The sequence below is a fragment of the Vigna angularis genome, chromosome 3, assembly GCF_016808095.1.
Source record: "Vigna angularis cultivar LongXiaoDou No.4 chromosome 3, ASM1680809v1, whole genome shotgun sequence".
In the NCBI taxonomy this organism is placed as follows: domain Eukaryota; kingdom Viridiplantae; phylum Streptophyta; class Magnoliopsida; order Fabales; family Fabaceae; genus Vigna; species Vigna angularis.
Window position 1 is genome coordinate 34609096 of NC_068972.1, and position 27824 is coordinate 34636919.

General features: G+C 31.2%; 2 protein-coding genes and 1 long non-coding RNA gene across 4 annotated transcripts in view; 1 reads left to right on the forward strand and 2 right to left on the reverse strand.

Annotated features, from left to right (window-relative positions):
- LOC108326260 (ubiquitin C-terminal hydrolase 12) overlaps positions 1-12743 on the reverse strand; it is a 50670-nt gene extending 37927 nt beyond the window's left edge. The window contains exons 1-10 of one of the 2 annotated variants that reach the window (XM_017559648.2): positions 12548-12743; positions 12269-12377; positions 11519-11657; positions 11247-11404; positions 7677-7939; positions 7363-7581; positions 7148-7256; positions 6946-7061; positions 6607-6705; positions 1354-1463 (exon numbers count right to left, since the gene is read on the reverse strand). In XM_017559648.2, coding sequence (XP_017415137.2) covers positions 1354-1463; positions 6607-6705; positions 6946-7061; positions 7148-7256; positions 7363-7581; positions 7677-7939; positions 11247-11404; positions 11519-11657; positions 12269-12377; positions 12548-12577 — 1352 coding nt within the window. In that variant the 5' untranslated portion in view covers positions 12578-12743. The remainder of the gene's footprint in view (positions 1-1353; positions 1464-6606; positions 6706-6945; positions 7062-7147; positions 7257-7362; positions 7582-7676; positions 7940-11246; positions 11405-11518; positions 11658-12268; positions 12378-12547) is intronic. The other variant, XM_052874429.1, reaches the window with a different exon arrangement.
- LOC128195779 (uncharacterized) lies at positions 4393-5969 on the reverse strand. The gene is made up of 2 exons (XR_008247644.1): positions 5036-5969; positions 4393-4713 (listed from the first exon to the last, which is right to left on the reverse strand). It is a non-coding gene; the product is annotated as an uncharacterized LOC128195779 (long non-coding RNA).
- A 7296-nt stretch (positions 12744-20039) lies between the features above and the next one.
- On the forward strand, positions 20040-22405 carry LOC108324482 (cysteine proteinase mucunain). The gene is made up of 5 exons (XM_017557429.2): positions 20040-20558; positions 20895-21130; positions 21323-21463; positions 21555-22007; positions 22126-22405. Exons 1-5 carry the CDS (start codon positions 20096-20098, stop codon positions 22216-22218), a joined length of 1386 nt encoding a protein of 461 aa, XP_017412918.1. The 5' UTR covers positions 20040-20095; the 3' UTR covers positions 22219-22405.
- Positions 22406-27824: the final 5419 nt, after the last annotated feature.

Here is a 27824-nt window from a genome sequence, read left to right on the forward strand (position 1 = left end):
CTCATACGGTTGAAAAGAGGGATCAGCATGGAAATGGCAGACATTAGAAGCGTGACCATATTTGAGGCAACTCTGGCAATGGAGTTTGTGAGCCTTGATGACAGGTTCAACATGTTGCTTCTAGTGAAGATAACAGTCATCAAGTTTTTCAGCAACAGAGATTGGAAAAATATGGCAGGGAGATGGGAGGGAATTGGAACTAGGAATGGCATTGTGGATCATCAACCAGTTCTTCATACCATAATGGAGTTTGAACGAGAAAGATAAAAAGAACAAATGAAGGCACCAGTCGTGTGACTGTTTAAAGTGTGTACTGTATATTATTGGTAAGAAAAACCGTAGATACAGTTTTGTTTTGCTAGTCAGAACTAATAGAAAAACAAAAGAGTTACGGGTCAGTTATGGACAGAGTTATTCATGGTTACAAACCAGTGTAACCTCTGAGAATTACAAAATAAATTAAAAAAGAAAATAAACAAAGCCATGATGGAACAATTAAAACAAACAACAAACATAACACTAATACTATCAATTCTTTCAACAACAAAAAATCCCAAATGCTTAGACTGTAGGATAAATACATGTAAATGATTCTAACAACTCTAAACAAATTCCTCACAAACGCTATTTGGATATGAAGCACAAAAAATGAACATGCCCAATTAGTTCAACTTCAATTTAGAAGAACAGAATTCCTCACCACAATGCCAGAATGCATTGATTCCATGTCAAGAGCCAAAAATAAGATAGATTATACTAACAAGAAAAAGCACATAATCGTTTATAGACTTAAGAAAAAGAAATATGTTTATATATCTCTTGACTTTATCCACTAATAGAATTAGATAAAGGATGTGCTAAAAGCCAAGTCATACAGAACATGCAACCAAAATTGCAAGTTGATGATAAATAACTTTATATCCTTTTGATACAACAGTTAGTTGGTAAGTTAATAGACAAATATATCATTTCAACACAATTAGCTTTAACTCTCCCATTTCAACACAATTAGCTTTAACTCTCAAATTAGCTTTAGTTCTGCCCGCATTCTTTTCAAGCTTAAATGAGAACTCCACCACTAAATATTTGTTTTTAGGTTATACATGTCTAAAAACATATTAACAAAAAATACAAGGCAAGAAAGCTTTTATTTTCTTTCATTGAGTCAAATCATCCAAATATCATAGTGGTACTGAGTATGAAGTGGTTTTCTTTTCAAATCATCTACCTTCCCAGTTTCACCACTTCAAGCAGAAGCACAAATGTAGTTTCATGATCCAGCATAGCATGTAGTTCAAATGCAGGCATTGCATAGAAAAAAATTGCAACCATAGCATGCACTATCGAAGATACCTGTGAAGTGAATAAAGATTCCGAATACTTCTGTCTGCTTCAGGTGATAGATACTTGCCATTATCCCTATCAAGATCTAGTTGCAAAGGAAACTCATAGCGATCATTGATCTGATGCCAACCAATTACCAAGTTAAAAAGAGGTGTCAGTAGTAATAGAAATATTACAAATGGAATAATAAACATAAAATATTATTATAATAGTATCACTAGAAAGAATTAATTTGAAAGAAGATTTTTATTCAATTGATTCATTTGAAACAGTAAATTAGTCTCTATATATAGAGAACGTTGACCCTAAAGTAACAATTACAAGGAAATCTCTAGAATCTTCTAACAACTTATATTAGCTTCTAGTAATACATTCAATATTCAATCAACTTCTAGTAATACATTTAATATCCTCTTACAACATTCCCTCTCAAGCTAGTGAATGGATATCTATCATTCCCAGCTTGCATGTGAGATCATGAAATATCGCTCATTGGGAAGACCTCTTGTAAACAAATTTCCTAGCTGAATCCCAAATGGGCCCTAAGAAGTAGTGATAAGACCACTATCTAGTCTCTCTTTAAAAAAATGTCAGTCTATCTCTATTTGTTTGGTCCTTTCATGCCGAACTGGATTGTGAGCAATGCTAATAGCTGACTTATTATCACAGTTAGCATAGGTTCTTCACATACCACATTAACATCATTTAGAATCATTCTTAGCCATAACAATTCACACACCCCTTGTGCCATAGTTTGGAACCTAGCCTATGCACTAGACCTTGCAACGACATTTTGTTTCTTACTTCTCCAAGTCACCAAATTTCCACCCAAGAACATGGAATATACTATGGTAGCTTTCCTATCTGTGACTGACCCTACATAATCTACATCAGTATATACTTCATTTTTTAATTTTTCATTCTCTTCAACAATAATCCCCTTTCTAACCTTCTCTTCAAATATTGAAGGATTTTGTTTTTAGTTTGTAAATGTCTCTCATTTGGATCATGCATGAACTAACTAACGACACCACAGCATAGGATATATCAAGTCTAGTGTGAGCTAAGTAAATGAGCTTCTCAACAAGTCTTTATTCACAAAAGAACTACCTTCATCACTCCCAATTTTATGGTTTTGTTCTATTGGAATTCAAGTAGTCTTTCAATCAATCATACTTGTTTCTTTAAGAAGATCAATAACATACTTTCTTTGGGAGATAAAGATGCCTTTCTTTGAGTAAGCTACTTCTATCCCAAGGAAGTGCTTCAACTTTCCTAGATCCTTGATTTCAACTTGACCAAAAAGTTTTTCTTTCAAAATTTGTTTCTCATGTTCATCATCTCGTGCAACAATTATACCATCAACATAGACTAAGAGTAGTGTAAGTTGACCTTTTGGGGAATGCTTAATGAACAAGGTGTGGTCACCTTGACTCTGTTGATACCCAATGGAGATCATAGCAGGAGTGAGCCGACCAAACCAATCATGGGCTGACAGCTTGAGTCCATACAAGGCTTTCTTCAACCTACATACTTTATTCCCTTCTTCATAAGGCCTAAAACCTTGGGGAATTTCCATATAGACCTATTCCTCTAATTGTCCATGCAAGAAAGCATTTTTAAAATCAAATTGTTGCATTTCCCAACCAAAATAAGTTGCCTATTAGAGAATGATTCTAACTGTATTCATCTTTTCCACTAGAGCAAATGTCTCCCCGTAATCAACACCATAAGTCTAAGTAAATAATCCTTTAGCAACTAACCTTGTTTTGTAACATTCTAATGTGCCATCAGATTTTTACTTTACATTATAAACCCATCTGCAACCTACTGCCGTTTTATCAAGTGCCATGTTAACAATTTCCATTTTTGGTTCTTTTCTAAGGTACTCATCTTTCCATTCATGGTGTGAACCCGTCCTTCAATGCTTCTTGAACCGAAGTAGGGACTCTAATTTCATCAATGAAAGAGAGGAAACTAGATGTTTCATACATAGGTTTTTTGTAGTCACAAAATGAGAAATAGGATAGTTGGTACAAGATCAAGTTCCTTTCCTCAAAGCAATGGGCAAGTCATCAAGGTTTCTCTACACGACTAATTTCTAGAGTTGACCCTATTTCAAGAACAGAGTTTCCCTTTTGAGGAGCAGCTTCATAAACATGGCTAACTTTTGGAGCTGACCTTGACTCTCGGCCTTGTTAGGAGCAGCTTCAGAGATGTCCATACGAGATGTTTCAAGCATACCAAGAGTAGTACGAGATGGTTCTTATATGAAAGAGGTAAAAGATGACTCAAAAGATTCAAAAGACTCAGCTTCAAAATAACTCTCCCCCTAAAGCTGAGAATGTTTGTAAAAAAGATTCAGTTTCATCAAAAGTAACCTTCATGGAGGTAAAAAAACCTTCACATTGTAGGATGATAGCAACGATATCCCCTTCTATTAGAAGCATAGCCAACAAATACACATTTAATAGTCTAGGATCTAACTTTCCACGAAATTAACTATGAATATGGACAAACACAACACATCCAAACACTCAACTATGAAGACTAAAGAGAAAAGGAACAAATGGAAAGAAGGAAGATATGAACTCAATAGGACTCAGACCATCTAGGACTCGAGAGGGTAGTTGGTTAATAAGATAGGCTGCAACGAGGACAGCCACAATAAGATTTTGGGACATGCATTTGGAAACGAAGTGTTTGTGTTACCTCAAGAAGATGCCTATTTTTTTTATTTCAACAATGCCCTTTTGTTAGGATGTATTCACACAAGTAATTCATGAACAACACCATTTTCAGAAAGGAATTTAGACATGTCATGATTTACATATTCCCTCCCATTATCAAAACGCAAACGTTTAATTGACTTCCCAAATTGTGTTTTTACCATATGGTAGAATTTGACCAATAAAGTAAAAACTTCATATTTTTCTTTCATGGGGAAAATCCATTGAACACAAGTACAATCATCAATAAACGTAACAAACCATTTAGCACTAGAAATACTATTGTTTCATGCAAGCCCCCAGCCATCATAATGAATTAAGTCAAAAGGTTGGACACTCTTTGTATTACTAGGAGTATATGTGGCACAATGGTGTTTTCCAAGTTGGCATACATCACATTTACATGACTTAACAAACTCTTTAGAAAATAAGGAAGGGATCATAAACCATAGAACCGAAAAGGAGGGATGTCCTAGACAACGATGGAGAAGCCAAATTTGAGAGGACTCAAAAGTAGCGCAAGATTGGAGTAAGGGGTACCTATTTGTGTACTAATATTATCTTTAGATCCCTAGTTGTTAAAACAATACAACCCTCCCAGTTCCTTAACAGTTCCAATCGTGCTCCTTATGGCAAGATCCTGGAAAACACAATGAGTAGGAAAGAATGTTACAAAACACTTTAGGTCATGCGCAAGTTTCTTAATGGAAATAAGATTATTAGAAAGGTTTGGAACATAAAGAACGTCTTTAAGGTTGAGGGATGGTAAAAGGGAAACATTACCATGTCCAGTTAATGAGATATGAGTCCCATTGGCAACAATAATGTGGTTACCGAAAAGAGAAACAAATGATGTTAAAAGAGATGAATGAGAGGACATATGGTCTGTGGCCCCAGAGTCTAGAGCCTAAGAGTCCATACATAAAGTTTTAGAAACGTTAAAGATGAATTTAAGTTCTTACTAGTCATAGCTAGAGACCAAGACGAGAAGGTGACTTATTGGTGGACTCCATCCGAGATTTCAAACTTCAATTTCATCACGTATTGCATGAATCTCTGAAGTTAGAAGCTCAACATTGCTTAGTGGAGCTGCCATGCTGAAGTAAATAATAGAATCCCCTCTTAATTAAAAGAGAACAATAAGACAAAAGAGCTCCAGATGTGGCAGCAGTGGCAATAACGACAATTCTGATGATAGCAATGGTGAAAGCTCTAACAAGATAGCCCGACGACGACTCCGACAACAACTCCAGCAAGGGTACAGTGACAAGGTCTGCCAACAGCACTGGTGGATAGCGGGGTGCAACAACAAACAAAACCACAAGTTGGGTGCACTTCAGGATATCCAATCCCAATATTTAAAGGACATGGGTGCACTTCAGGCAACCCTAAAAGGAACTGTAACTAAGATGGTAAAGAAGAAATGAAGCAAGACTCCCAAGATCGGGAGCTTATACCAACTAGAAAGAATTAATTTGAAAGAAGATTTTTATTCAATTGATTCATTTGAAATAGTACATTAGTCTCTATATATAGAGAACTTTAACCCTAAAGTAATAATTACAAGGAGATCTCTAGAATCTTCTAACAACTTATATTAGCTTCTAGTCATACATTTAATATTCTACCAACTTCTAGTAATGCATTTAATATCACAAAAGTATCTGTCCAATGGGGGAAAAATCAAGGGAAGACAGAGAAAAGCACGTCTCAGACAGAAACAACTATATAGAATGTTTCAAACTTCAACTAACTACTAGTTAAACTGACTTCACTTTAAGTATTAAACAAAGTATACAACAGGATATGGTACAAAAATTCCTGGACAAGCAAGAGAGAAAGCTTACAATAACAATAGAAACTTTGTGAGAAATGTTGAATATAGTAAAAACTATGTATGAGATTAATTTCTCTTATGCTAAATATATATATATATATATAGGGTTTTCTATTTATAATAGAAGAAATATGGGATAAGCTCAAAATACAAGTAAAAAATCATAACAAACTAACTAAAGATAAAACATAACTATAAAATAAATATAATATATCTAACACTCCCTCTAAAGCTAGTGCATACAAATCGAATGTATCAAGTTTATTACTAATATAATCCATAAAAACTTAGTAAAAATATTTGTTTCTGCACTCGAGTGACACCAAATTGCTAATGATTTGCAAAATGAGATAGAAGACGAAATACAAACTAACTAAAAATAAAAGATAATTATAAAATAAAGATAATATATCTAACAAGAAAAAAAGATTAGTGGATAAAAATCAAAGACAACCCAATCAAGGCATTTAGTCTTAGAATCCAATCAATGAGTACTGGTGCATCATTCATTTAATAAAAAGCAAAAGGTCTTTAACTGATAATTTATAATAGAAAAGCTTATCTGTAACTGCAACCAGCAAAGAAAGAATGGTAAAAAGTCCTATCGGAATATAATATTATAAAGTGAAGAAAAAGAAAATATGACAGAGTCACAAAGTAAGGAATATTTTGTTGCTTATTGAATTAAATACCAACCTTTACCATAGTGTCTCGCATAAAATCATACTCAAACCGTTTTAACTGAAGCTGTAGAACAGGTGGGAAATCAATGAACAATACACCCTTCCTAGCATCCTGAAAGAGTAATCATAATCACATTCCACGAAAACAATCATCCAGATAATGAACACAAAAACGATAATAATAACAGCTTCAGAAATCATTCAAGTGAAACTGTAACTACTAAGCAAATACAGTTAACAAAATAGAAGAAGATCAGTACAAAAGAGATGTTTATCTATAAAACAATGCAATTAGTGAAGTTCAGCCTGATAATAAAAGGCAAATAAAAAAGCACAAGGGTTCAGATTTTACCTGCAACCCATGGTGCTCGGCATGATATTTGTTATCACCCTCAAGCCGTTCCACTTCCACAAACTTATCAAAAGAAGCATACACATCCTTACAGCCTTTGACATCAAGCTGAAGATCTGTAATCAAATATCCAATATTCCATAAGGTCCAATAACATGGAATAGTGTGGTAAATAGCAGCATCCTAAAAGAAAAATGCATACCATAAAATGACTCCTTTCTTGTTGATTTATAATCCTCATTGATGCATTCAATATAGTTCATATGGTGGCCTTCAAATAATTTCTGTATAGTGCCTTCCACAACAGTTCCCTGTCAAAGACAAAATCTCAAGAACATAATAGGAGCACACAAATCCAGAGTAAAAGCTACTTTAACAAGACATAACAATAAAACACTATTATAAATAACTAAATACCTTCATTTTGTCTTCTAGCTTCTCACAAAGAACCCTATTAAGTTCTTGGACATCATGCTGCATGAATGAATCATATGTATCCCATCCAAAAGACTTGGTTAACTCTTTCGTTGCTACACTAGTGTCACTGTACTGCAATTTGTAAAACAAACTCTGTAATGCAAGATGTATGCTCCTCGATGGCAAATCACTTTCAGTCGTGGGCATATGGTACACAGCCTGCAAAAGCAATTCTATACATGAGCTGATTTCAAATATAAATGCTGGCCCTTTTTAAAAAATAAGACCTTACAAATGTATATAAATCAGCTAACCTTTCGAAAATAAGAAATGTGGTACAGTGTTTGAAGCAGGGAATTCATATAACAAGTAGCTCCTTGGTTTTTTAATCCAACATAACCAGTTTCCTTTTTTGAGTCATATGACCAATCCATGTCTTTACGCACAGTAATGTCAGCCTCAACTATACATGTATCATTCACAAGATAACCTCTAGCAGAATCATACAATTGAGCAAGTGGCATGAAATGAAGAAAACCCCAATCACACTCACGCGCATGGAACTGATGATGACATTCTGGAATATGGAAAAGCAATCAACTTTATTTTTCTTAATAAGAAAATGACAGGGAGCTAAAGTGTAGATGATAAGACATTATGGATAACACAAAACAAGTTAAAATTAGAGAACTAAGAAACAAAATCCAACATAACTGTGTGATAGATTTGGATTTTTCAGGGAACCAAGAAAAAATCCTATGTTGTAAACGGAAGCCCAATTGTAGAATAAACTTGATGCAGAGAATTAGTTACAGACAGAATATATTTTCTGAATGATGATAATTTCCTTTTTTATCTGCCCCGTAGACCTACTAATATGCACAGGAATTACATCCTACCAATACAATCTAGAATATTCTACCAACCCATGTCAACTTTTAGTAACAGAATAACCTAACAAGCTTAGCACAAACTCACCCAGAGAAACTTCTAACATAGTAAAAATACAAAATTACGGTGGTATTTGAAATGAAAATAACACATACAGAATGAAATACTTAGTGATTGTTACAGTAAGTAATTAACTGTCTAACCTCCCTAAGTATCAGAAAAAGAAATCTGGTAAAGAAACAATGTTTTCAGAAGACTGGATTGTTTTTAAAGATTATTTCAATAATCTATAATACTTACTGTCGTTATAATTGAATATGTGAAAATAGGTTTTTTTTTTGGTTTTATATGTGAAGATAAATTATTTTCCTAGAATTGTCAGAAATAGTTGTTTCTTTTATAGTAAAATTAAAAAAAAAAAAAGTGATGCCCATAGTGATAGTAGCGACAAGAGTAATGATAATGGTGACAATGACAAAACTTAAAAATTGAATTTAAGTTTAACTAAACCTCACAAAATTAACTTACATAATGAGGTTTACACTCATTTATATACTTGGTCATATCTTTAGTTAACATGGGATCTATGGTCTAATAAGGGGAGTACAATAGGCTCACCAAATCTTATTAGGATAGGTTTTGATACCATCTTTAATAATAGATTTAGACTTAATTCAACTCCAAAAAACTAAATTCTAAAGTGTGGTACTCTAGTTAATACAGGCTCTTCGAAAAAATTGACCATAATAAGATGGTAGCACTAAAAATGGTGGTAGTTGTTATGACAAAGATGACAATGAGGGTGGCGAAAAAGGAACAGTGATGACAAGGAAGGTGGTGGCAGTGGTTATAATGGAGGTCAAGTGGTGAGATAGTAAGAAAGAGATCAACTACTCTATCATGCTGCCTTCTAATCCCCCGCCCCCCTCTTGGAGATAGAAAATATGCTACATAAGAGAATAGGTAGGCAATTGGATAAAGAAATCATAGCATATCACCACCCCAAACAATTTAATACAAGATATGGTAGTCATTCTTTCATCATCACTGACCCTAAAGTTTATTTAAATAGAAGAAACACCAGTTGCTTCATCTTCTATTTATATTTCTTGAAAAAGATTTTCACTTTTAGATTTTCTATTTCGACAAAACCATGTTTAGTTGTCAAATTTAAGAAAAATACTACTTCTATTGAAAAATATATAAAACATGTTAGACAACTAGAGAATATTTTGAATAATGTTGGTAAAATCTAGACAGGATCGCAAATGGTGAGATGACTATTATTCTAATAATTTTATACACATTCATTACTCTTATTCATATATATATATATATATATATGAATAATATATATGAATAATATATAAATCTCGTCCACTAATAATCATTAGTAATAAAATGTAATTTGACTTTAAAAAACATAAATTCGATCATAGTAGTCAATAGAAGTAGCAGGATAACCACTTCTGAATTTTTTTACCAGTTCAAAGAACCTCTAATATATATTAGCTTTCAAATATACGTATATAAATATTTAGTTTGTATTATATAACTATAACTATATTATTGCTTAACAATATTTTATATTTTTTTTAATTTATTATTTTATTATATTTATATATATATATATATTAATATTTTTTAAAATAAGAATGGTAAAACAGAACTTTTATTTTACTAACTCATAAGATTTTCATGTATACTAATACATTATTTATAATTTTCTATAATTTAGCTTATTGTATTATATATTATGTTTTAGTTAGTTTTTATTACTAGTACTAAGTGGTTTATTATACATTTTCATTACTATTATTTTTCATTTTAATTTTTAATTTATCATATTAGATAATATGTTTTATTAAGTTTACTAGATTATTTAGTTTACTATATACTATATTATGCTTTAAGTAGTTTCTTTCTATTTTTTTAATGTTATTATTTTTATTATTATTATTAATATTATTATGTTATTATTATATCATAAATAATTAAAAACAATTCTTAAGTAACAAGTGAAAAACCCACCCATGTTGGAATGAAATTGGACAGAACTTCAAACAAATCAGAAAGGAGAGAAACACATCCAATAACCATAAGGACCAGACCCATCATGTTCTCCATAATGCCTATAACATTTGAAAAATAGAAGTGTGGGAAGTGTTGAGCATAGTGGATTTCACTTGGGCTTCAGAGTCGCAGTACCAAATCTCCAAAACATTAAAGATATAAAAATAAAATCATAAGATATTTCTCAGATTTTTTTATACTCTCCCTTGACCCGCAAATAAAAAACATAAAAATTGAGCTACGCCAAAAACAATAGTTGGAAAAACAACTCAGGGATATTAGAGAAGTAAAAGAGAATTGCTAGAAAGATAGCTAAGTCACACAGCCAGAAAGGCCATCAGCTGAGAGGAATTTCTTGGCAAGAAAAGCACGGTCTCGTCAAGAGTCTTGACTACACAAGAGAGACAGTTTTATAATTGAATGATCGACCCTAGAGCTATGAAACCATAAACCAGGAATGATTAATCAATTACAAACAATTCATATTTCAATTGATCGTCTCTTCTTCCACCAAATTATCTTATCAGGGTGACCTGATTAAATTATAATCTGCAATAACTTCAAACAAACAATTAAAAAATAAATGATTTTATTGCCTGCCTACAATCCCTAGGTCCATCAGTTTGCTTCTTAAATGAAATTGAAAAACAGGAACTTCATTCACATCAAATAATTAATATGAATTAAATGAATAATTCTGAGATGGCATCAATTTGACAAAAACCCAATCCCCAATATTTTTTAGGTCTGCAACAGAGATCTCTACCTTAAATTATTAACTGCCCACAACAGAACCACTATGCTAGTTCTCACAAACATAATATCCCATATTAGAAAGAGGAATATAAATTTTGTTATTTTACTTATTCAACTTGGAAAAGAGAAAAATTTTCAAAGAATACGGTCGGTAGCGATATTACCTCTTCTTATTGAAAAGTTACTGTGAATTTGATTAACAACAGTCAAACTGAGTTGGGCATGTTTACTCCAACCATAAGGCAAATTAGCTGCATCTGCAACATCTACATACATTGAAAGATGGTCAACACTGTTCCCCTTTGAAAAGATAAGTACCCGCCTGCTCATTTAAACTAATGCCAGTTAGAACAACATTCATAATAAGGATAACTTGACACGCACACACATGTAATTAACATTAGACATCGATGGATAAGGGTAGAAATGGACATACCAGTTAAAGCCCCCTACACAGAAAACATCAGAGAAGACTTTGTGAGGAAGTTTTGAAAAATTGTCAATGGTCCAGGTGAATTTCGCAGATGGTGTATCATCCATTGTTGGAGCAGCCACTATACTCGTGCTTTCTGCTGCTGAAATTGAAAAAGTAAAGAAACACTATACAAAATAATAAGAATATAAACCAACATGATGACTAATCAGTTAGACCAAATATTAATAAAAATAAATAAATAAAAGTTTGTTAATTTCACAAACCACGTGGAAGAAAGAGTCCCAAAAATTACCTTACCCATCCATCCCAAACAAAAGGAAGCACCACTTAAAATAAAGCTTATACTCAAACCTCAAAAAACATAGCAACTTCAATGCTACCTCACAACACATAACATTAGTCCTAATAACAAAATCAACACAAGACATCAAAATCACCATAGGTCACTGCTTGAATTTTCATAACGTTCATTCATTCAACCTAACCAACCTTTACGCACTCACACTAACCTTAGTGCATGTAGCTCTATCGTCACCAGCCCCACTATAAGAAAATAATTTTCCATTTCATTGCTCATTACAAAAATGCCGCCCTATTTCACTCGAATTCCTTTTTCTAAACATTCATAAAGAATTGCAACAGCCAATTCCCACAAGTTCACACATTATGATTAAATAACAAATTCAATGTGATGCAACCACTCATTCACTGAGTCTTCAACAATGAGCATTATCGAAATTCAAGAATTACCTTCCATAGGTTGAGGATCAGGAGGAACCTCAATCTCATCATGTGGCTGCTGCGGGGACTCAGGCTGCTGCTGCGGCTCTGGCTGCGGTTGCGGCTGCGGTTTTTGGCGCTTCATGCAACGCAACAAAATGAAACATGTACGTCAAAACCCTAGCAATCTTCCAACAGACAAACCGCAAAATAAAAAAGAAAAGAAATAGAACCAAAAACAAGATAAAGAATGCAATCGAATTGAATTGAAAAGTAAAAGAAAAAAAAAAAAAGAAATAATTCCTTTACATCAAATGGAGGCGTAGTCATTAGAGTCATGTTGAAAGAAAGAGATGCAAAAAATCATAAACCAAGAATTGTAATGTATATAAAGGAGAGGGGGAAGAAGACGAGTGATGGAAAGAAGCAAACAGTAACTTCAGTAAGATGGGTTGCTTTAGCACGGAAGGGGATGTTTACGGAATTTCGTAGCAATAAACCCCATTCTGAGTTTTACAGAGGGTACAGTATTTGTACACTTACTTTCTTTTTCTTTTTGTAAGTTTTAAGATATTTTTATTTATAGAATCACATACATTTGCTTTTATATAACTAAAATTTATGATAATTAAATATAATATATAGATGGCGTTTCAATATCCCTAATTTATAACAATTAATAATGAGAATTATATTTTACAGCTATTTCTTGTTATATACTTTTGTTATCTCAGCTTACCTTTTACATCTTTATATTTATTAATCAAATTTTTAGTTTTTATTGTCTAAAATAACTGCTTATAAAAATTGAAATTATTTTATTTTATAATTAAAATTATGATTTTTGTGAAAAAATTAAAATATCATATAACTAGTTGTATAGATATTTTATCTTCATTTTAAGGTTGTATTTTTATAATTACTTTTTACATACCCTTTTCACCTCTCTTACTTTTCTTTCTTTACATTCATTAATTAACTTTTTAATTTCCATTAAAACCATCCATAGAAATTGAAATGCTTTTATTTTATAGTTATAATCATAATTTTAAATAAAAATTAAAATTTGTATTATGATTTTTCTTTTATTTTGATCAAAATTTAGAATCCCTATTATTTAATTATAATATAATAAAATTCATAAAATTTATTTATAATTGACTTTATATATATATATATATATATATATATATATATATATATATATTTCTTTATAAATTCAATATAAATTTTAATAATATATTTTAATTAATTTTACCACAAAAAAAAAGTGAAAATCGCAACATTTCCAGTAGCGTCAATAATAAGTGTTTATTTCATTTTATTTAAACAAATTTTATAATCAAAATGTTTTCGAATTTATAAATTAAAAGTACACGAAATAAGTATGCTGACAACTAAAAACAATTGTATAATTATCAAGAACGACATATAATATGGTAAAAAAGATATTTTCTTTTGTGTTTAAAATATAAGATATTTTAATTATTATTTTTTAAATAAAATATTTTTAAAATATAAAGAATTCAATTATAAGCAATTTAAATGTTATATATTTTAATTTTTTAGAATTGTAAAAATCTTTTATCCACAATTTATATGAGTGTGTACTATCTTGATTAGTCTCTCTGGAACATCATAAAATGAAAATAATATATTTAACGTAAATTGAAAACAAAGTTTTGTAAATGTAAAATAGAAAAACTTTAACAAAAATAAATAATATAAATCAAGATCAGGACTGGGTTTTTCCATTTTTTATCAAAATATTTCAAATTGCTCTCCTAATTTTGTATTTATTCAATTAGATCTTAATTTTTAAAAATTAATTTAATTTAATCGGTTCGTAGTTTTGTTTTTTGTTATAATTTTATTTTTATTTTTATTTAATTCATAAAACAAATTGTCTATATATCAAGTTAAATGCCGTAGTGATAATGTTGTATCTCAATGTTTGGGCTATGATTATCTTATATTTACTATAATTTAACTGTTTTTTTATTTGATTCAGTTTTATTTTTTTTAAATTAAAATAATTTTAAATTAAAATCAAATTAAGTTTTATATAAATATTATATTGATATTTTAATTAAATACTTTTAAAATTATTTTTAAACTAACTCTGGCTATATTATTAATAGGGATCACAATAGATACATATTTGTCTCATCTTAGCTCTCATGTTCACTCTCATACACATTCCATCCTTATTCTCGTTTCATTTAAATTATTAAAATAGTCAATGGTAATTTAATATTTTTCTATTGTTTGACATGTCATAAAATCAATTCATATCTTCAAAATAATTTTTCAACGGTTAGAAATTTTATGTAATTATGTTTAAATTATGTACGTAAAATAAACATTTTTTATGTATTATATTTGAATGTTGTTTCTCCTCTTTTTTTAATATTTTTATAATTTGATATTTTTTTCAAATGAAAATATCTAAATCTTATTTAATAACTTAAACCCTTCACTTACCAGGTGATATAAAAAATTTCTTTTATTCTTATTCTTACTTTTTTTTTTCATTTGAAAAATCCTTTTTGTTTTTGCCAAAACAATATTAATTATCTCTTAAGAATTTGACTAGTTTGATATTTGAAAAGTTTATTTAGATTTTTATGTTGTATTTGGATGAGGCAATTTATAAGAGTAATTCATTTATTTGTAGAATTTAAAATTCTTTGAAGTAAAATAACTTGTCTAAACGAGGAAAATAAAAGAGAATTGAAATTAGGAAATTTTAAGACAGTATTTCAAATAATTAAAATAATAAAATTTTAAGAATAACTAAATTAATAAAATTTGAAATTCACTCAAAAAAAAAAGAAGAAAGTTGAAATTCTACAAAGATATGGAATTCCTTGTTAGTCAAAAGGAAAATAGTCCATAAATCCAAAAATTCAACTTATATCAATCTTTAACTAAAACCGAATCATCTCAACATCTAGCACGAGCCGACTTGGCTCAACTATAAGATGAGATTGACTTGACTTGACCTTTGGTCAAAGCCAAAGGTTGAGTCAACTAGGCTTGGGCCAATGATTGAGCTGAAATTTGACCCAAGTCACCTCAACCTGAAGGTTAAGTCATGTCAGTATGTAGCAATATGACATAAACCAAAGGTTGTGTCAATTCAGAATAAATCGAATATAAAATTCAACTTGGCATAAATCAAAAGTCGAACTGAATGAAAGGTCGAGTCAAGCCCACTCGAGACGAAGATTAGGTTTAGATGGACTAAACTAAAAGGTCGAGGCGAGGTGGCCAAAGCCAAAGGTCGAATCACGGTGACCTAGGTTGAAGGTTAAGCTGACGAGGTTGAGACCAAGATCGAACCAAGTCAGTTGGGCTCAAGATCATGCTGAATTGAAGGTTGGGTCGAGTTGGTCCAAGCAAAAAGTTAAACCGAGTTAATCAAGGCGGAAACTCAAGTCTAGTTGGTTGGGATGAAGGTCAAGTTGAGTCTACCCAAACTAAATGTCAAGCAAACTCAATTTGAGCCGAATATCAAGTCCAATCGATTCAGGCTTAAGTTAAGTCGAGATTAATCATCCTATATCAAAATTCAAACTAACTCAAATCAAACTCAAGAATAGAGTCGAAGGCTTAAATAAAAATTAAATTGTTTTATAAAAAAAATTAAGATATAAAAATTATTCCATCCAAACAAAAGAAAGAAAATTTAATTAAAAGTAATTTATATATTATGTATTTTCAATTTTTTGGAATTATTGAATTTTTTTTTCAAACACAAGGTTAAGATATCTTTTTATTTCATGTACTTTAATTATATATTTATTTTACTTTGTACCATTTTATTCCAAATTGTATTAAATTATTTTTAAGTTACACATATTACTTCTTTTTAATATTTTTGTTTTTGTTTATCTTTTTAATGTAAAATAATATTTTGATGTTTTTATATAATGGGGACGTTGAAGAAAAAAAGAAAGGAAAATGTGGAGAAGAAAAAATTAAATAAGAGCAAGACCTACATACATACACATTTAAAGTGCACGTCTCATATCATAAACAAAAAAAAAGAAGTTAAATATATGTCATAATAGCCGATCAAAGTCATCGCTGAGCGCCCACAATCAACCCAGCCTTGCTGCCAGCACTTACACTGTTAAGACGGTTTTGTAGTTCATTTAGTTCTCTTTTTCAAGCATGTATATATGCCTCGTTTTCTCCCTTTTGTAAACACAAAAAATGTTTATCTCCCAAAATAATCAGTTTTCTTTCTTCCTTCATGTTCACGATGTCCACCATCATTCATCCCTTATGCTGCATCATCAATCACGCTCTTGCTGATTAGAATCAGGTTTATTAAGATGGTATCAGAGCTCTACAGTGCATCACTCTGATTTATTTTCTTCTTTCTTCTTCCTTTCTTTCTCCTTTTTCTTGTTTTTTTTCTTCTTCCCCTTTCATTCTTCCCATTTCAAAGTTATTTTCTTATGTGGTTTTGCAGGAGAGGCAGATTGCTGGAAACAGTTTTCTGAGTGGAACTGAGGTTAAGATCAACAGCACCACTATTACATGCAGCTATTGCAAAAGTACTGGTCATACCGAGTCTGTGTACTTCAGAAAGCATGGTTTCCTAGGAAATAACAACACTGACAGCAAGAATGCAAAATACGTTAAGAAGGTTTGTTCTTTTTGTGGTCGGAATGGTCACACTATTGATATTTGTTACAAAAAGCATGGCTTCCCACCTGGATATAAGACATATAACAAGGGACCACTGTGAACAATGTTGACACAACTCAAGAATCAAAGCGTGATTCTGTTGCAGAAGAACAAGATTTTAGACTGCCACAACAACAATACCAGGCTTTGATGAATCTTTTGAAACAAACTAATGGTAATGACAGTGATAATGTCTCTGCCAATCAGTTTGGTTCCATTATATCTTGCAGCATAGATAAGGGTAAGAATCATGTCTCTTTGATTAGTTTCAATTCTCATAATAATTGGATCATTGATTCGGGTGCCAAGGATCATATATGCTGCTTGTTTTCAAACTTAATTTGCTTTAAAGAAATATCAACTAAGGTTTAAGCTACTCATTCGGGCACTGCAAAGATTTTTTAAAACTTATGCATACAAGATGTTCTTTTTCAAACTTAATTTCTCATTTCAATTGCACCATTATCTTCACTACTAATGGGTGTCTTATCCAGGACAAGATATCCACCAAGAGGATTGGTACAGCTAGCCTTCAGTCAGGATTATACGTGATTAAGACTAACACTCAAACTAAAGGAGGCCTTTCTACACGGATTTGCAAAAGTGCTGTAAATAACAATGTTTGGCACATCCGCCTTGCCCACCCCTTTCGTTAAAGGATGGCAATTCTCAATGAAAGGTTTCCTTATATAATGCTTCCTATAAACTCCAACTGTGTGTGTCATTTAGCTAAGCAACGAAAGTTGCCATTTCCGAATAGTACATCTTATGCAAATTCTACTTTTGATTTGATACATAAAGATATTTGAGGACCTTGACTTGTTAATTCATGAATGGTGATAAGTATGTCCTTACCATTGTTGATGATCACTCTAGATTCACTTGGCTGTATGTTATGAAAAGTAAAGTTGAGACTCGTGTTCATTTAGTCAATTTTGTAACCATGATTAAAACCCAACTTCAGATAAAGATTAAGATAATTAGAACAGATAATGGCTTAGAATTTAATATGATTCAATTCTTTAGTACTAAAGATATCATTCACCAAACTAGCGGTATAGAAACCCCTAAACAAAATGACTTGGTTGAAAGGAAACATCAACAAATTGTCAATGTCACCCGTACTTTACTTTTCCAGTCAAGTATGTCTCAGAATTTTTGGAACTTCGTTGTTCAATATGCTGTTACTTTAATAAATTGCTTGCTTACACCCTTTCTTAAGAATTCCACTTCTTTTGAGATTTTGTATGGTCGTCTCTTTGATACGAAGCAATTGCATGTTTTCGGATGCTTGTGTCAGAGAAAATACGCTCTTGACATTTTGAAGGAAGCTGGAATTCTTGGATCAGCTCCTACATTAACACCCATGAACTTTTCCAGACACAAGACCACAGAACCAGGGGAGACTCTTCAGATCCTGCTCCTTTAAGGCTTCTGGGTCGTCACTCACACAAGACCAGACATTACCTTTGTTGTAGATCATCTGAGTCACTTCATTGCAACACCTATCGATCAACCATCGGGCTTGCATGAGAATCCTCGCTACTTAAAACAGCAGCCGGGCAAGGCATCTTCTTTGACTCCAACAGCAGTTTACAGTTGAAGGCTTTTCTGGATTCAGACAGAGTTGGATGCCCCATCACCAGAAAATCCGTCACTGGTTACATCATCTATATTGGTAATTCTCATATTTGCTGGATATCCAAGAAACAACAAACCGTGTCTAGAAGCTCATCACGAGGCCGAATACCGTGCTATCAATTCCACAACATGTGAAATCCAATGGCTTCATCACCTCATGCAAGATCTCAGGATTATCATCAACAACCTTTTCTTCTATACAGCGACAATCTCTCTGCAATTCAAATAACTTCCAATCAAGTTTTTCATGAAAAGACCAAACATACAGAAAAAGATTGCCACATGATAAGAGAAAAGGTCAAACAATGTATCATCAAACTCGTTCACATCAGCAAGCTGACATTATGACAAAAGCTTCTTATGTCCAAGTTGGGGATTCTTAACATTTACGCCCAGCTTGAGGGGCTGTCAAAATAGCCAATCAGAGTCATGCTCAGCGCCCACGATCAACCCAGCCTTGCTATCAGTGCTTATATTAAGACAATTTTTTAGTTTTTTTAGTTGTTCTCTTTTTCAGGCATGTATATATGCATCGTTTTCTCCCATTTGTAAACACAGAGAAAGTTCATCTCCCAAAATAATATCAGTTTTCTTTCTTCCTTCATGTTCACGATGTCCACCATCATTCATCCTTTCTGCTGCATCAATCACGCTCTTGATGAGAATCAGGTTTATCGAGAATATAGTTTAATAACACATCAAGTTGTACGTAGGAGTGCAGTGTACATTAAACATTTTCTTAAAGTATCGAAAAATGTAGGAAGACGAAATGTGAGAGCTTGTTAACAAACGCTGTCAAACGACTTTAATTGCTGGTTAGAATAACGAATGATTTTATTTAATGAAAATATAATTTGAATTTTGATCATAGGAATTGATTTAATCCACTTATTTTTACAATATATTCTTGTCGTTTTTTATTATTTTAACTTTGAATGTGATGATCGGATATCCAAATTAATCATTATTAATTATTATTAATTCTTTTAATCTAAATTGAGTTATTTAAATCGGTTTGAGAAAAGAAACGTACCATCGATATAATATAAAAATGAAAAAATATTTATTTATTGTGAAGTATTATAATTATATAAAATTAGAATATTATATTGTATATATATATAGAAAGTATTTGGATAATCAATACCATAAACACAGTATTATAATTACGAAAATGTTTTTTTATTAACAATTTTTTTACAACTGTGATTTATGATTAATTAGTTTCAAATATATTTTTAAAATAAATTGAAACAGGTCAATAAAATATTTATATTTAATCTATTATAAAAAGTTGTTATAAAAAATTATTAAAATATCGTCCTTTTATTATTATCCTGAGCGTCATAGGTCTATTGACACACATGCATGTATTACAACGCTCCTACGTTCTATCCCGTTCCTTCCGATTTCAACGCTCCCACCGTTCAAATTCTCAACCAACAGTGGTTGAGAAGTTATAAATACCCTCTTTGGAACCCTCATCATCTTCATCTCCCTCCCAAGAACCCCACCATGGCAACCCTTGCCGGAAGCTCGCGTTTCCCTTCCCACCATGCACTTCTCGTCGTGCTCTCTCTACTCTCTCTGTCCTTCTGCTCCTTCGCCCTCGACATGTCCATCATCGACTACGACGAGGCCCTCCTGCAGAAAACGTACGAGGCATGGCTGGTGAAGCACGCCAAGGCCTACAACGCCATTGGTGAGAAGGAGAGAAGGTTCCTCATTTTTAAGGACAATTGGAAGTTCGTTCAGGAGCACAACAATGGGGCGGGGAACAAGGAGTTCAGGCTTGGGTTGAACAAGTTCGCGGATCTCACCAACGAAGAGTACAGGGCCATGTTCTTGGGCACCCGGAAGAAGCTCACGTCGAGGAAGAGTGGTCGCTACGCTTTTCGCGACGGAGAGACGCTGCCTGCCATGGTGGATTGGAGGGAGAAGGGTGCCGTTGCCCCCGTCAAAGATCAGGGCCAGTGTGGTGAGTTTTGTTCAATTCTGTTGCTGCAAATCTTTGTTTGATTGTGTGAGAAATTACTGCATCAATATTAACTTCTTGACTATAGAAGAAGATACTGATATCTTATCTTATTACATGACAATACAAAGTTTCAAGCTTTTCTATGAAAACTGAGGATTATAACATTAAACTGTGACAATTCAACATAGGATGTATGTTTTTTTTTCTTAAATCTTTCAATGCTCCTTGAATAAAGGAAGAATGGTTCATTTTGTTGTCATGTGTGATATATATGAAAAGTGTTTGGTGGTGATTGATTAGAAATTGATGTGTTAATTGACTTTGATCTCCATGAAGGGAGTTGCTGGGCATTCTCAACGGTGGCAGCTGTGGAAGGAATCAATCAAATTGTAACTGGCAATCTGACCACTCTATCAGAGCAAGAATTGGTGGACTGTGACAGAAGCTACAACATGGGGTGCAATGGAGGTCTCATGGATTATGCTTTTGAGTTTATAATACAAAATGGTGGCATTGACACAGAAGAGGATTACCCCTATACAGCACGTGATAATATGTGTGATACAAACAGGGTATATGTCTGTCTTGTTCTTTTTGTCTTTATTTAATTAAGATGTGTCATGGTTAGCCTACTTTTTTAGAAAGTATTATATCATGCAAAAATGTCATTAAAAACATTTACAATTAATTCAAAGGAGTCTTATATATTGATGAAAGAAAATGTGAGAAATCATAGTTAACTTTCCTGATTTTTATTTGTTCAGAAAAGTGCTCGCGTTGTTAGCATTGATGGGTATGAAGATGTCCCAAGCAATGATGAGAAATCTTTGATGAAGGCTGTTGCAAATCAACCAGTTAGTGTTGCCATTGAAGCTGGTGGCAGGGAATTTCAACTTTATGAATCGGTAACACAAGGGAAAAGCATTTCACTATGGGGTAAAAGTCATTCTTCCAGATCATAACACATGCTAACACAGTGATTTGTTTGTTATGCAGGGTGTTTTCACTGGGCGATGTGGCACAGAGCTAGATCATGGTGTTGCAGTAGTTGGATATGGAACAGAAAACGGTACTGATTACTGGATAGTGAGGAATTCTTGGGGTCCAGGATGGGGTGAAAATGGTTACATTAAGCTAGAGAGAAATTTGTTGAACAGTGAGAATGGTAAGTGTGGTATTGCTATGGAGGCATCCTACCCCACAAAGAGTGGTACCAACCCTCCAAATCCTGGCCCTTCTCCCCCAACTCCTGCAACCCCTTCAACAGTGTGTGATGAATACTACACTTGCTCCCCTGGAACCACATGCTGCTGCCTTTTTGATTATAAAGGTTTCTGCTTTGGATGGGGATGCTGCCCCATTGAGTCTGCAACATGCTGTGATGACAAGTCCAGTTGCTGCCCCCCTGAGTTCCCTGTCTGTGATACCTTGTCTGGTTCTTGCTTATTGGTAATTTATCCTCTTTCATTAACATCTTATAATCATATCAAACAACCTTTTTTCCTACTACCACTAAGCCACTCTTATGGATGTTTTGATGTTCAATTTCATTTTGTGCATGCAACAGAGCCGAGATAACCCATTTGGGGTAAAAGCTTTGAAAAGGGAGCCAGCTACATGTACTTGGACCCAAAGGAAAGCTTCCATGAAGAGTAACTAAGGGACAGAGTAATGATTTAGGCGCAACAAACTTTAATGTGCTGGAAAAATGCTTGAACATGGCATCCTCTGGAACTTTTAATTTTATCAGTTGGAATTAGGTTCCACTAATGTCTAGATAGAACTGAAACCCAACTTTTCTTTTCCAAACTCGTTGCTGTAAATTTCTCCGCAACTACTCAACTGGTATTGCAATTTGAATATTCATTCTTCTATTAAATTGTATATATACTTGGTTACAATCTCTGCTTTATGTTTGAATATTTCTTTTCATAATTATCAGTAAAAAAGGAAATAAAAAGATACAATTAATTGAGTTATTTTATGAATAAATTAGTTGAAGAAAGCTTGAATAAAATGTATTTAAACTTTTATAGGTCTTGGTAAATATTCAAGAATTAACAAATTATGATTTATGATAGTGGTAAAATTTGTAATTTTTTTTCATATATGGAAACTCATAATGTTCTAATTTTGAATTAATAATGATGTAAGATTTCTCCTTACTATTTCCAACAAAAAGATTATATATATATATATATATATATATATATATATATATATATATATATATATATATATATATATATATATATATATATAATTTGCTAATTTATATAACCTTTTTAAAAGTGTATCAAATTTTAGTTGATAAAAAAAATTCTTATTCATAAAAAAAGACATATTTTAAACAAAGGAGTATTTTAATAATTTTTATTTTTAATTTAAAATAATTTTTTTTTATTAAAATACCCTTAATTTTAAAACTTAAAATTCATAATATATAAAATTATTTTTGTCAATTATAATTTAGTACAACACTTTAAGGTTACATAAGCAAATTCTTGTATATATTCTATCAAATAAATTAAGCATTATAAACTATAGATTATCTTAAAATTAAATCTTATTGTAATTAGGTAAGTTATTTTTACGATTAAAAAAATAAATATTATGTAAATATTGATCACAGTTTATAAGAAGAACTCACTAATATAAACTTATAGGCAAAACTGAAAATATTGTTTACCTTGAAAAAAAAAATTAAAGTAATTTTTAAAGTCTCAAAATTAACCATTATACTCCTATCTCACTAATACTATATTTAAGACTCAGTTAATTTTTAATCTTATTATCACATGAGCATGAAAACCTTTGAATTAAAGAATTGATACGTGAAGTAACTAAATATAGATACAATATTAATAATAATAAATATATCTAAAATAACTAAAAATAATTAATAGTGATAAGAAAAAAACTCCTTTGTATCACAACCATTTACTATAGATGCACCATTTATTCTTCATCACTCACATAAAAAAAGTGATCATCACAAAAAAAACAACAAGATAAGTTAATGTGCAAAAAAGTTTTCATAAAACAAACATAGAGATATTATCATACATTAATCATCCATAGAAACAATCATATCACATATGTATACTCATATTAGACTCAATTATCCGGATAAAACATTGATGTAAAATCTTGAGGGGTCTTGCACTTGTGGTGACCTATAGTACTATGTAGAGTCATTGTCAATGGGTTTCACCCTAATACAGACAAGGTTGGTCCATTAATATCTTTGGTCAAAGTAAAGCTCCTAGATAGACCCTATTGCACCTCTTACCACATACTTCGTTCTACTCTACCTAAACTTGAATGATTGTTAGAGCAACAAGATAACCTCGAATATCTGAGCTCTCACATCAATGCATACACTAATGGAACACCACCATAGAATCTCCCCACGAGATCCATGGAATTATGCATCATTAAAGTATCATACATCATTATTCACATGCATATTTATCCATAAATCTATTTTTCATAAAACAAACATAGAGATATTATCATACATCACACATTCATAAAAACAATCATATCACATATGAAGACTCGTGCTAGACTCAATTATCCGTTTATAACATTGATGTAAAATCTCGAGGGGTCTTGCATTTGTGGTGACCTATAGTACTCTATAGAGTCATTGCCAATGGGTTTCACTCTGACATAGACAAGGTTAGTCCATTAACATCTTTGGCCAAAGTAAAGCCCCTAGATTAGGCCCTACTGCACCTCTCACCACGTACTTCATTCTACTATACTTGAGCTTGAATGATTGTTAGAGCAATAGGATAACCTCCAACATCTGAGCTTCCACATTAATGCATACACTAATGGAACACTACCATAGAATCTCCCCACGAGATCTATGAAATTACGCATCATTACAATATCATACATGATTATTCGCATGCATATTTATCCATAAATCTATCAATCATTCTCGAATTAACTTTATAAACCAATTATCATTTTAACATCACATAGTCCTACATTAAACATACAAAAAAAGTACATGTAAATAGAGTTAGACTCTATTAATTTCGCTCAGCGAGAATATCTACTTGCTCAACGAGTAATGCTTGAAAGTACACTCATCCAACAACCATATAACTCGTCCATCGAGATTATCACTACAATTCATCCAATGAGTTTGCATAATTTTGTAGAACTTACAGATTTTTGTCATTCCAACCCTGCACGTTCAATCCAACAACTAACACAAATGTCAAAACATACCAAATTCAAATTACACAATCTTCAGTAACTCAAATAATCTCATTTGCAATACCAATTAGACAACATTCTCAAATTTCATCATACAATCAATTCATGCAATTTAAGAACCTAACCACATTTCAATAAATCACACTTATCACACAAATCAATCATTCACTCAATTCACCATACAATCATAAAATTAGAAATTTCAAGGTATTAATAACTTAATATAGTGAAATTAGCTTCACTTACATGATCAACAACCCATAAGACACTAATCAGTGAAATTCCTCCCAACTAGAAGATACTTTATGTGAACAAAGACATTGATTAGTACAAATTGAAGAGTTCGCTGCAAGGATCAATCCTACAGTCTCGATTTTTCAATCAGACAAGCAAAGAAAAAAAAATTTAGAAAAAAAATCAAAAAACTCTAAAAAAGTGATTCTTATAAATAATGTATTTTAAAATAATAAAATTCGTTCATAATCAAACTATTTATATTTTAATATTAAAACCATCAAGATTATTTTTAAACCACTTCTAAAATGTCATTGAGGTTTTTAATGACATGAAAATTATCATTTAACTAATTTATCTTTATATTTTCCATAGGTGTCTCTTGATTATAAAATGTGTTTTTTTCACGTTGGATTTTTATGGTATAATTATTTACATATTCCAATTTTAGAACAATAAAAAATTATAATAAACTTAATTACATTAATTTTATTTGAGTTGTGTTAATAATTAAAATAACTAAATATGTGTTTTATATTTAGTAATCGTAATGATGAGTTTATTAAAAAACAAGATTAATATAAAAACAACCTTAAAGAGATACTTTTGTTGTTTACTTTTTACAAATATTTAATGAGTTTTTCAACGTTAATTATACATTAACGTGTTAATTTTTTCCTTAATAAACTTACATGAAAATTACAATTACTTTTACTTAACTATATTAACAATTAATAAAATTTATACGAAATTAGCGAAATTAAAATTAGTATAATATATATATCATATTTAAAAATGTATCAATACTTACATTATTCATCCTACATAGTACATTAAAGAATAACTTAGCATTACTTATAAAATAAAAATTAATAGTGTAAAAATAAATAATGATGGTTTATAAAAAAAATTAGGTTAAAAATGACAGGCTTTTTTTCATGAATAGAATTCTAATGGATCAAACACTTATGTACAACGAAACAAAACTCAATTGTGATTTATTTACATTACACAAAAGAAAAATAGTTTTTAATAAAATCATACATGTATTACTCAAATCATCTATATATTACATTGATTATATTTCGACTAACTTAAGCCTCATTATTAGCGAATCAACATTTAAATACTTACCAAAAAAACTGTTCGTATTTAATACCTATGTGCATTACTTTAAAAGTTAATACATATGAAAAGAATTCATGTTAAAAAGTATCAGTATTTTAAAATAGTTAACTATAAGTTTTATTAATCAATTATAATTATTTCATTAATTTTACTATTTAAGATTTTTTTTTCACACATTTTACTATCTAGTTTTTAATTTATTTTCTTATAATTTATTAGCATACTAAATATGTATCTTTCAATTGATATTTGCAGTGTATTCTTTAAAAGAAAATTGTTTTTAAGATATTAATACATTGTCACTACATTTATTTCAATTTAAGGGGTTGAGAATCAGTCTCCTTACTCCACTATTTTGTCCTTCTACATCTTGATTACCAAATAATTTGTAATTGTTCTTGAGTTGTTCTTTAAAAGAAAATTGTTTTTAAGATATTAATACATTGTCACTACATTTATTTCAATTTAAGGGGTTGAGAATCAGTCTTCTTACTCCACTATTTTGTCCTTCTACATCTTGATTACCAAATAATTTGTAATTGCTCTCGAGTTGTTCAGTCTGTCCGAAAAGCGTGTTTTATCTCAATGTCAAACTTATATTTATAAACTTGGTAATGATCTTCTAATAAAATCAGACCTATTAATTACAAATTAATAGTTGTTATTATTCTCACCAATCATTAATCAATGACTTTTATTATTCCAATTAGTTATCTTAATTATGGTTCAACAGCCGATCGACTATTAGGTTATTGGCGTTAGTCAATCCATAGACCGAACAGGTGGTCTACAACACTTAACTTGTCTATAAAATATATAAAACGCAAAATGATATGACAATAAAATGTTAAAAAGATAAAGTGTTAAAATTCATAAAACAAATATAATAAAATAATAAAATAAGACTAATTGTTATTTTAATCTTTTATACGGATTGAAAGTTCTATATTAACTAGAAATAACATTAATTTAAAATATATAAATGGATATAAATTTTATTTTACAAATAAATTGTATTGACCCGAGTTAGGTTTAAAGTATCAAGTTAATACCATATTCTATGTATTTATTTTTTTTATAAAAGTTCATTCTTATCTTTTAAAAAAACATTAAATAGATTAAAAATAACATTTACCCATATAATAAAATACATAAAAAAAATAAGTAATGAACTTTTTTTTTTTAATTTCTTTGATTTTTACCTTCTTCTTCTGAGTACCAATCAATTCCATTCCATATGAGTCCCACCATGAAGTACTCACCACCAACCTCTTGTGATTGAAAGAAAAGCACTTGTTTTTGTGGTTCCCACTCTCTTTTTTTGCATCTCACTTCTCTATTCAAACAAACCAAAAATAGACCAAAACAATAGAACACAACCTCACCCTTCTATAAAGAACTCACCCTAATTTATGTCTCTTATACTCTCACTTTTTCTCCTTTCCTTTCTCGTTATTTTATTCATATATGTATACTTATCTGCTTACCCTAGAATAAGGGTGGTCCTCTTCTCCTTTATGCATCATAACACTCATACCTTTCTAAATCAACACTCCTACCCTTTCAATTATTGTCAACGTTTTTACTTTTTACATTTAGTTTCTTATGTTTTCAAAAGTTTTACATTCTGAAAAGAACAAGAAGAAAGAGTCTACCTTTAATTTTTAT

What these genes read in the sequence shown, in the direction of transcription:
- LOC108324482 (XM_017557429.2), top strand. Translation starts at nt 20,096, where the DNA reads ATGGCAACCCTTGCCGGAAGCTCGCGTTTCCCTTCCCACCATGCACTT. An exon ending in ATATGTGTGATACAAACAGG is followed by an intron (nt 21,131 to 21,322) that starts GTATATGTCTGT and finishes TTATTTGTTCAG; the next exon opens with AAAAGTGCTCGCGTTGTTAG. An exon ending in TGTCTGGTTCTTGCTTATTG is followed by an intron (nt 22,008 to 22,125) that starts GTAATTTATCCT and finishes TGCATGCAACAG; the next exon opens with AGCCGAGATAACCCATTTGG.